This window comes from Cajanus cajan, chromosome 10 (assembly GCF_000230855.2).
Source record: "Cajanus cajan strain Asha chromosome 10, NIPB_CcT2T_4, whole genome shotgun sequence".
In the NCBI taxonomy this organism is placed as follows: domain Eukaryota; kingdom Viridiplantae; phylum Streptophyta; class Magnoliopsida; order Fabales; family Fabaceae; genus Cajanus; species Cajanus cajan.
Window position 1 is genome coordinate 46,056,346 of NC_138526.1, and position 11,527 is coordinate 46,067,872.

Consider the following 11,527-nt stretch of genomic DNA (forward strand, 5'->3'; position numbering starts at 1 on the left):
ACATTTTCAGTCTTCCAGTTCAATACTTCCTCTACTTAACTTAATGATTTAGTCCTTCCATTAGGTCGAACTTCTTATGGAGTGATAATTGGCTTGGTGGTAATTTTGGTAACTAGATCAATCTTTCTATCAAGAGAAGACTCTTGATCATATGATGTTTTAGTGATCATCATGCAAGAAATTATTTGACTAATTGGTGAATCTATCATTTGATTACATTGATTATACTTTAAAGGCTCTTTTGGAGGAATAAATTTTTCTTCTTTTAAGATATCTAAACCTTTTTTTAAGAATTTAGTCATCCATTATGGAGAAAAATGTGGCTTATATGATCTCCTTTTCCATTGGTCATTGTTTTCATCTTCATCCTCTTCTTCATTATTAGTATCACTAGAATGTTGCCAATAGTGACAACCACGATCACATATATTAGGATCTACATCCCATATGAAATGACCATTCACATTCACTTTATAGGTATAAATAGTTCTTCTGTCAAGATGGACTACATAAATAGGAACCCTTCCCTCTTTGACAAATGGAAGAATTATGAATTGTTACTAGAGGCTTCATCAGGTCTTTTGAAGATGGTTTTCACAATTTCATCTACAAACCTTCTAAAAATTACTTTTAATGACTGTATAGGCTTCTATTTTCATGCAGTTCTCATAATTAGTCATTCATTCTAAAGGAATGGGTTCTTGTAATTATTGCTTAGAGATATTCTTAGGGATTTGAATGATCGAATAAGTCTCCTTTTGGTTGTTGGTTAGGACAAACATTGCACCATCATTACTAATAGATAATTAGAGAATGATGGCATAATCTTGTAGTTTATAGATTATTTAGTGGTAAATAATGGCTAACATATCATCAGCTACTTGGTCTAGTCTAATGATTTGGACTCAAACCTTTAGTCTTTGTGGAACGGTAGAATCTTTCAAACTAACATTGTAGTTAGAAAAGGTGGTTAAGGCTACACTTCCAATATATAGTATAGTTAGGATAATCCCAATATCAACATTCTCATAATGGAAATAACTGGAGTCTAAAAGAGAGACTCAGGTCAAGGCAGGTAGACCTTTTTTTCCATGGAGAGAAAGAATCAATCTAATTGCTTCATAATGAAGGTGAGTGTAGCCTTTATGTTGTCCTTGTCTGATAAGCTCTTGAGAAATCTCAATACTGACATATTATTTTTCAGAGGTGGTAACCAAAGAACATTGATCCATTATAGAAGATTGAACATATTCTTTAACATGAGATTTTCTAGTATATATGAGCTTGGAGATAGATTTGAGAGTAGATTTTTGTCTCCTAAAAATATTATAGGGATTAAGTAAATGAATAAATGTTTATGAGATATGAACATTTATAGGAACATATGAGTATTCTATAAGGTTTTCAACTTTTAATAAAAGTATTTTGAAAACATTGTTTGCAAGAGAAAGAGATGAGTTTAAAAGAACATATTTGGAAAGTTGGATATAAGAGTCTTTCATATCTTATGAAAATCTTTTTTAATGACTTTCCATATATCATTCATACCATATAAACATTATGATTTTTTTGATATATAAATATTTATATTTAAATATATAAATTATATTTAAAATTTAAATAAGTACATATTTTTTTTAAAATATATTATATTTTAGATTTACGATAAAAATTTATTTTATAACACAATTTTTTTATTATTAAAAATTTATTTTAAAATATTAAATTTAATTGATAAATAATTATAATAAATATAAAATTGAAAGATTCCTTGCAAATCTTCAATTTTATATATAGAGTTTATAAATTTGAATTTATTGTAATAACAACAAAAATTGTAAGCCCGTGGGTGCAAGTGTGGATACTAGTTTGACACAAAATAAACGAAAGGCGTAGTTTTGGGACAGCAAAACCAAACACCATTGGGTTTTCATTTCTTCTCTTTTCCCCTTTCTGTCCTCGCATTTCCGATCACTTCCGATTCTCACAGTTAGGGTTTCGAGAAAATCCACCGCGCCTTCTCCCTCTCTCCGATCGCGATGCAGCTCTAGGGTTCCTCCCTCTCCTTTCACCGCCGATCTTGGTTCAGATTTTCGATTCTCGTACATGCCATTAAGAAGAAGATGTATAGCAATTTCAAAGAGCAAGCGATAGAGTACGTGAAGCAAGCCGTGCAGGAAGACAATGCAGGAAACTACACGAAAGCCTTCCCTCTCTACATGAACGCCTTGGAGTACTTCAAGACGCATCTCAAGTACGAGAAGAACCCTAAGATCAAGGAAGCCATCACGCAGAAATTCACCGAGTACCTGCGCCGCGCCGAGGAGATTCGCGCCGTCCTCGACGACGGAGGCCCCGGCCCGGCCTCCAACGGGGACGCAGCTGTCGCTGCTAGGCCCAAGACCAAGCCCAAGGACGGCGAGGGCGGCGGCGACGGGGAGGACCCCGAGCAGGCCAAGCTCCGGGCCGGGCTCAACTCGGCCATCATTAGAGAGAAGCCCAACGTGAAGTGGAACGACGTCGCAGGGTTGGAGAGCGCCAAGCAGGCCTTGCAGGAGGCTGTGATTTTGCCTGTGAAGTTCCCTCAGTTCTTCACTGGTGGGTTGTTTCTTTGTTCCCTTATACACTGCCACTGTATAATAGAATTATCATAAAATGAGGTGCATTTTGTTTTCACATGCTTCCTCGTGATCCCTTTCAGGTAAAAGACGACCCTGGAGAGCTTTTCTGTTGTATGGACCTCCCGGAACAGGAAAATCGTATTTAGCCAAGGCAGTTGCAACGGAAGCCGAGTCCACATTTTTCAGGTAAACTTTTTGTTTTTCAGGTTTAAGGCAGGAATAATGGTTATGGAATTGACTAATTGATTTACCAGGTTTCTTGGAAAATCTTTGGAATGAATTCAGATTCATAAGTTGAAATACATGCGTGTCTCAATTTCTGCATACCCTTTTATAGGCATTAAAACTTGAATTCTTGTAAAAGTTGAGAATTTAATACTTTATCTTAAATTGGGAGGGGTAAAATTTGTTAAATTGTTAATCAAGTAGTAATATTTAAGAAAATTCATTATCCATACTACATAAATGTCATGCATCGTAGTCAGAAGTCATAATCCATATAGTAGTAAAGAAACTTAACCTTTCCAAAACACAAGTACACAACACATTAAGGCATAAAACTTGAACACCAAAAGAAAATAGTAATATTTTAATCCTAGAATCTAGATGTCTTATCTAACAAATGCGCCTCATTATAATCATAAGGATCCACCATTCGATCCTTATGTTCAACTTCATCAAATTCGTCAACCAAATTCTCGTCATCATGATAACCCACTATCCACTCCAACTTGGTCTTGAACCAAGTTTTCATCTTTATCCTCTATCTCTTGATCTTGAACCAAGTTCTCATCATTATTTGGAGCATCCAAATCTAAGTTGTCCACATCCAAACCTTCAATTTTATCATCTTTTTCCATTATCCACTCATCATCAGACGAAAATTGAAGATCTAGCTTAGGAGCTCTCCTAGCATGCTTCTTTTTTCCCAATGTTGAATTAGCCATGACAAAAAACATCATTTATTGCTTTTTGCTTTAAGCAGTTTCTTCTCTTGGTGTGGAGCTAAAGTCCTAAGCACATGATGCAAATACAATTAAGATAGGCTAGTAGGCAAGTCTAAAAGGCACATTACAATTCACATTCCACATTTTAGAAATATTACCATCTCAAAGGCACTCCGGTTACATTCACACCTAGAGAAACCATGTGTCAAGCTTAATATGTGAATGGCTAATCTTTTGAGCTATGGATGTTCATCAAAAATCTTAAAAGATTTCTTCCTGCTGTTTTAGATATGTGGAATACATCAATGGAACACTTCCAAGTTGAACAGTCTAGCAACATTGTAAATTCAGTTAAATCCTACAATTTTGAGATTTAAATCACAATTTTTTCTCCTGTCCAATTTCATGCACAATTTGAATTAATGAAAAGGATTAAAAATGTGCCATTTTATGATTTGAATCCCAATTTTAATTTTTATTACCATGCCTGAATTCCTGGCAAGCAATCTTTTAGGACTTTCTCTCTATTTAGTATCTATCTCAATAGCATTCTAGGTCTACATGATTGAAATTACATTAATAATAATTCAAATGAAACTCTAAAATCATTAAAAACTGCTACATTCTTATAGTTATCTTTGTTGTCCTCTATCATTTTTAAATCTTATGTTGCTTAAGAAAATTAAAGGAAGTAAAATGTCTTAGAATAGTGGGTTAATTGCCTAACTCAATCTTAAAAAATCGACTTGTAAGGTGAGGGTTGCTCTCACTTATGTACTCTTTAATTGCCTTATCTTTATTCGATGTGAGACTTGTGGTTTTCCCAATAAAATGAAAAATGAAAATAGTTTAGCATGTGGTTTAAAACATAAAACTTTCAATTTCTAGAATTATGATATATTGTGCAATACTTATTCCAAATTGTTTAGCTTTTTGAAGATGATGTGTCATGTGTGTATGATTATAATTTTCTTCTTATCCATTCTTCAATTTTTTCAGCCTTTTCTTGACAATAATTCTGTTTCTATTCAGAATTTGAGATATGTTTGATATTTATTAAAAAAGGGTCTTTTGTATTGTTATGAATGTAGGTCCATAAGTGGACTTGTTCTTGCAAGCATTTTTAACTTTTGAATTCTTCATCAGTGTTTCTTCATCAGACCTTGTTTCAAAGTGGATGGGTGAAAGTGAAAAGCTGGTTTCAAACCTTTTTCAAATGGCTCGAGAAAGTGCCCCTTCTATCATATTTATTGACGAAATAGATTCCCTATGTGGTCAGCGTGGAGAAGGCAATGAGAGTGAAGCTTCAAGACGAATTAAAACAGAGCTTCTGGTGCAGATGCAGGTAATAGTTTTAATAGTTAGTTTACATTTGAATTGAAGTGTTGCATGTGCACAACAAGCTGTCAAGAAGCCTTAGTCCCAGTTATATAGCCTTATATGTGGATCTGTTATAATTTAGTTGCAAATCATGAAGAGAAAGCATTAGTACTTTCTTAAATTCTTTGGTATAAACCCATTTAGGTGCGAGCAATTCATTTTCAAAAGTAAGTTTCCTTCCTTTGGCTTTGTCCTCAGATGGCTGGGTGCATATTAAATCTTGCATGCTTCAATTTTGTTGGTTGTAAATAGGACAGGCTAAACCAGTAAACCTTCATTTAAAACAATTTTTCAGTTCAGCTGAGTTTTTCTTGTTCCAACATGTGAGGAGGCTATGGTAGTTAGTAGTGGATCAAGATTGATCTAATTCACACTGGCCCTTGCTTCTTATTGGGTTTAGGGTCTTCAAGTCTGTTTGTGTGTACAATAACAGCAAAACACGAAGCTAGTTTTAGTTCTATTCTTTCCTTAAACCTTTAATCAGCAGTTGTCTCGGTTGTTTTTCTTGTTCAAAACAAGTCTAAGCTATGATTTCTAATAATTACATTCACCTTAGACTTGAAGTTCTCCTTTGCTGTGTACTTAGCATGTCCTGTCCTGTACTTGTTTGATGAGATTTCTATGCTTTCCTTAAACCTTTAATCAGATTGTAGAGTTCTCTGTATTTCTTGTAAACAATTCAAAGCCATGATTGTTAATAATTACATTCACCTTAGATTTAAAGTCCTCCCTTGCAGTGTATTCAGAATGTCTTGTCCTGTATTTGTTTTGATAAGATGTCCCCATTTCACAAACAAAGTTGCATACTTTGAATTGCTCTCTATCTAATATCCATGTCTAAGAAAAGGAGGAGCATTAGCTCTGTGTGGTAATCCATGATTTGCGGTCCTAGAGTTTTTCATATTTGTGAATTGTTATTTGATTATCAGCCCATCGTGTTTGATTTTTATTTAATATGTATTTTCAACCGGATATGTATTTGTTATTATGTAACTAAACCAATGAAGCATGTTTTACAGGTAGCCAAACACTCAGAAGCACCTAGTGTTATTGTCTTTGTTCTTATCCTTGACCTTTCAAAATTTGGAAAGTAACTTGGTTGATGGTTTTTAGTCATGTATAAAGTTGCATGTGATTTTGATAATTGAGTTGCATATCAAAATATTTTCCCTCAAAGAAGTGATTTTGTTTTCGGTTTTACTGCTTAATTTAAGCTGAACCCAGAAGTTATTAGTTTATAAGATTTATCCCCAATTTTCCCAATCAAATGCATAATAACGTCAGAATATGGCTTGCTTATCTATATTTTATTCTCTCATTTTGATTCACTTTCATGCTATTAACATCAGGGCAGTGTCCAACATTTTCGTTTTATGTTCTCTCTCAATTCTCTTTATTTAATTTTGTTTATCTACTTACTTTGTAGGGTGTAGGACACAATGATCAGAAAGTTCTTGTTCTTGCAGCAACAAATACGCCCTATGCCTTAGACCAGGTCAGACTGATTTGATTTTTTATGCTATCCCATATAGAATCAATGCTATGTTGTTTTTGCTAATCAATTTGTAATTGCAGGCAATAAGGCGTCGTTTTGATAAGCGCATATATATTCCACTACCAGATTTGAAGGCTCGTCAACACATGTTCAAGGCAAGGACAATATATACTTGATTGTTGAATGGTGGATTTTGTTGTGCTCTATATAAACCTAGCAAAGGGTTTTACCATGTTATTTTTCTGGCTTAATAAATTGAGCAGGTGCATCTGGGAGATACTCCCCATAACTTGACTGAAAGTGATTTTGAATACTTGGCTAGCAGGACAGAGGGGTTTTCTGGTTCAGATATATCTGTTTGTGTAAGTTTGACTTCTATATGAAATGACTGGTTTCACTGATCTTATACTTGATGAGTCTCAAGTAAAATGTTTTGGGACCTCTTCAGGTAAAGGATGTCTTATTTGAACCTGTTCGCAAAACCCAAGATGCAATGTTCTTCTTTAAGAATCCTGAGGGTATGTGGATCCCATGTGGACCAAAGCAACAGGGTGCAGTACAAACCACAATGCAGGAGCTTGCTGCAAAAGGACTTGCTTCTCAGGTATCTAACGTGTTATAGCTTTTTATGGTAATACAAGTTTGTTTATTTATTTATTTTAAATTCTTACTATTTGAAACTTATTGCAGATCCTTCCGCCCCCTATTACAAGAACAGATTTTGATAAGGTACTCGCTAGACAAAGGCCTACAGTAAGCAAAAGTGACCTTGATGTTCACGAGAAATTCACGAAGGAGTTTGGAGAGGAAGGTTGATATTGATGGAATTTCACTTCAACGGTCCACACTGGTTTCAAATATATGGTTATAATTTGTAATTTATTTAGCTGTTGGAACGAATGAAATGCATCCTTTTCAATTTCCTTTGGGGGATGTGAAGTCCCCATTTGTACCGAGGTGGATTTATAAAGGTCGATACTCATTTTGCTTCATCTAAATTGTGTATAACAGAATTTGAAATGATTTGAAAAAATAACTCGTGTGATGCTGGTTGCTCATGTTTGTTTGCTTTGGACTTGGGATAGCCATAGGTATGGGTGCTTTGTTGTTTCATGATGTCTTGCCGATTAGGGTATTCATCTTAACATGAACTGTTTAATAAAATGTAATGGTAGAATGGTTTCATTCAACTGCTAGGGTTAACCTTATTTGTTTAACCTTTATTTATTTATTTATTTATAGTTATTATTAGGGTGCTCTGGATTTTTTTTATAGCGAAATTGCCCTCTTTCATAATTTCAGTTATAATTAAACCAAACAAGTTTAACCTTTATTTTTTTAAACAATTTAAATTCAATTTGTTTAAATAAACGAATAAACACTCGTTATCTTTACTTTTCATCCAAAAAGTAAAGACTTTTAAAGTGAGTCTAAGTTAGAGAGTAGAAGGCGTCGTGCTAAAACATTATCCTTCAGGAATAGAGCGATAGTAATGCATTGGAAGTATAAAAACTTTTACATAGACAACAAATTCAGAAATAATCATTAATATAATTTTTAAAGTGTTTATTATAAAAGTTAACAAATTTATCAAAACAATTATTAGTATAATTTTAAAGTAATTATGATAGAAGTCAATAAATTTATTACACATCATAATTTATAATTGAGTTACGGTTAAATTATTTTAGTTATCAATGTATTATATATCTATATTACAAATAACTCTTTAAATCATTTATTTCATCTAATTATCAATATATTTTATTAAATTGCATAAGTTTAAATATGTTTTAATTCTATGCAATTATGTTTCTCTCTTGTTTCTGTTCTTGCATTGCTTTTAGATCTTTCATATTTTATTACTGTTTTTATAGTCATTTTCATTAATTACAACTAGTTTAATATTGACATAACTAATAAAATAATAAATATAAAAATAATTAAAGTAATAATGATATTGTAAATAAATTTAATTATTACTTTTAAATGTTTAGTTAAATTAAGTAATATATTTATCTTATATAAATAACATAATTACATAATTTACTTTTATAATTTATTTTTAACTAGTATTTACACAAGCCAAATATTTATTATATATTACTAAAATTTATAATAAATTATATATAAAATTATTCTGTTTAAATATATAAATTATATTTAAAATTTATATAAATAAATGTTTTTAAATATATAAATCATATTTTAGATATATTATAAATGATTTATATTATAGCACAATTTTTTATTGATGATTTATTTAATTTATAAATTATTATGATAAATAAAAAATTGAATTAGATATGAAGATAAAAAAATCTATAAAAATCCTCTCATCTCATAAAAATTTCTTAAAACCTTTGACACAAAATTCGTATTTAATATATAAGGTTAATTTCAATATCTATATCTTTATTTATACTAGGATAGAAAAGGGATATAACCACTAGTGATCGGGTGAGGGGGGATTAGGATAATTAAAAGCTTAGGAACATAGGTTCAATCTTCATTGTGGTCTTTTATCAAAAAAAACTTTACCAATTTTTTTTTTATTGTGGTCATTTTTGTAAGCTTTTTCATCTTTATAAAAAAAATTATATATAAAGGGACTATCCTATTTAGTGTTTTCACATTTTGTTGACCATTATGTCTTTTTATATTTAAATTTATATATATATATATATATATATATATATATATATATATATATATATATATATATAATCAAATTCAATACCTTAAAACTAATGAACTAATTATAACACTAGTTAAATCATTATATTTTTATTACTTAATTTTAATTTTAATTTTATCTTTAATTGAGACACAAAGTACTTCGACTCACTAGTTTATTATAAAGGAGATTATGAATAATCGTTTTTAGTTTATATTTTTAGTGAATCATTGAATTCTTCATTTGTTAAGAAAAAATAAATCTATCATATTTTTTAAGTAACCATCTAAAATTATACATTTAAGTTATCCTTTTTATTTTTATTTTTATTTTAGGCTTAAATATATTTTTAATTTATCAAATTTAGGATAAATTTATTCTTGATATCTCAAATTTAATTTTTTTTAATTTTTATAATTTTTAAAAATCTTATTTTAGTCCCTTAAATCATGAATAATATATATATAAATAATAGGTTAAGACAATTATGTTAGCAGATTGAGATAGTTATGTACCATCAATTGTGTTTAACGTAACCTCAAGCGTGTGGTTCAGCGGTAGGGGTTGATCCACGCTTAAGCAAAGTCAGGGGTTGGAATTCTGCATTGTGTATGCAGCCGTGTTAAATCTTGGGGCCAACTATCCCACCCTTTGAGGTGTCTCCAACGTAGCGAGAGTAGCTGTGGATACTCCAGGGACGAACCAAAAAATTGTGTTTAACGTGATTTTTATTAATAAAAATATTTTATGTTACATTGTTTAACAAATTTTTTAATAAAATTTAAATATAAAAATTAAATTTTTTTTTTTTTTTTAAATTATAAGACTAAAAAGATCGATTTTAAATTTGAAAGATTAAAACTAAATTTATCTTAAATTTGAGTGATTAAAAATATATTTAAATTTTTTTATTTTATTTATAATTTTTAAAAATTTCATACTTTTATATTATAAAAACGATTTTATTGGTTTCAGTTTTAGAAGTGTTCTTAACTTTTTAATTTGTCAAGAAAATCCGAGAATTGCCTTCAGCAACTCTGAAAGAGTGCATCCTTGGTACTAAACTGATGGCGGAAGCCGCCGCGAAGAGCCCCCAACTTGTTTCTCCAACCGACGAGGGATCCCCTCCGTTGCCGGAAGAACTGATTTCCGAGATCCTCCGTAGGGTTCCGGTGAGATCCCTTCTGCAATTCCGCTGCGTCTGCAAAGCATGGAAAACCCTAATCTCCCACCCCCAATTCGCGAAGGACCACCTTCGCACCTCAATCGCCGATCCAACCATGGCCAACCAGCGATTAGTCTCAACCCTAATCGGCCGCAGCAAAATCACATCTTGCTCAGTTCAGTCACTCTTCCAAAACCCCTCAACCCTAATCGAACCCCATTGCTTCGCCATGAACCGCGATTACCGCATCCTAGGTTCCTGCAACGGAATACTATGTTTGTCCGATGTTCACCAAAGTTACGTCAGATTGTGGAACCCTTCCATCAGGTTCATATCCGAAAGGGTTTCAATCAAAAAGTTTATACCTTCAGTGAGTAATAATACCAATAGTATTGCTCACCATGGTTTTGGCTATGACCACGTGAATGACAAGTACAAGTTGCTGATAATAGTGCGGGATCGTGGTAAAGCTAGGGCAAATATACTCACATTTGGTGGTGCAAAATATTGGAACAATATTCCCAATTTCCCCTACTGTCCCACCACCTTGAAAGGGAAATTTGTGAGTGGCACTCTTAATTGGGTAGCTAAGCCTAATAGAGGTGAAAGTGATGATAAAAAAGTGATTCTTTCGTTTGATTTGGGGACTTTGAAATGCAGTGAAGTGCTTCTGCCTGCTGGGAACATTCGGAGCATTTGGAAGCCTATGATTGATATTGTGCGAGGCTGTGTTTGTGTTTTTTACTTTGACTCTGAAAAGAACAATTGGGCTGTGTGGCTGATGAGAGAGTATGGGGTTAGAGATTCGTGGACTAAGTTGATGACTATTCCTGGCTTTGTTGAAGGTGAAAAGGCTTTGGTGATGCCTTACACTGAGTGGTGCACTTGTGGTGATGGATGGTTGCCATCACTTGACCCTTTGTGTGTTTCGGAAAATGGCATTGCTCTCTTCATTATTTCCTTTACTAAGTTGATTTTGTATAACTCTAATGATGGTAGGTCGGATTGTGTTAGGATTAAGGGCTTCGATATGCAGAGTTACCATGAGAGCTTGGTTTTACCACCATGATAAAGTCTACTTTGTGACCTTCCAAATGCCTTTTTCTTTTATAGTTATTGTTATTGGTAGCAGTTTGGTGTGTTTCTTGACCTTGGAAATGTTCTTCTATTTCGAAAGGAAATGGTTTTAAAGCAGTGTCTTGTGGGTTTATTTTTATGAACCTTCCTCTTATTTGCTTCCAT

General features: G+C 32.5%; 2 protein-coding genes across 2 annotated transcripts; both read left to right on the top strand.

The window, feature by feature from the left end:
* Window positions 1-1,871: 1,871 nt before the first annotated feature.
* LOC109817330 (protein SUPPRESSOR OF K(+) TRANSPORT GROWTH DEFECT 1) lies at window positions 1,872-7,501 on the top strand. The gene is made up of 8 exons (XM_020382561.3): window positions 1,872-2,598; window positions 2,702-2,807; window positions 4,715-4,913; window positions 6,375-6,443; window positions 6,524-6,598; window positions 6,707-6,805; window positions 6,892-7,047; window positions 7,134-7,501. Exons 1-8 carry the CDS (start codon window positions 2,124-2,126, stop codon window positions 7,257-7,259), a joined length of 1,305 nt encoding a protein of 434 aa, XP_020238150.1. The 5' UTR covers window positions 1,872-2,123; the 3' UTR covers window positions 7,260-7,501.
* A 2,595-nt stretch (window positions 7,502-10,096) lies between these two features.
* LOC109817333 (F-box/kelch-repeat protein At3g23880) lies at window positions 10,097-11,501 on the top strand. Its single transcript, XM_020382563.3, has one exon. The coding sequence runs from the start codon at window positions 10,188-10,190 to the stop codon at window positions 11,352-11,354; it is 1,167 nt and encodes a 388-aa protein (XP_020238152.1). The 5' UTR covers window positions 10,097-10,187; the 3' UTR covers window positions 11,355-11,501.
* Window positions 11,502-11,527: the final 26 nt, after the last annotated feature.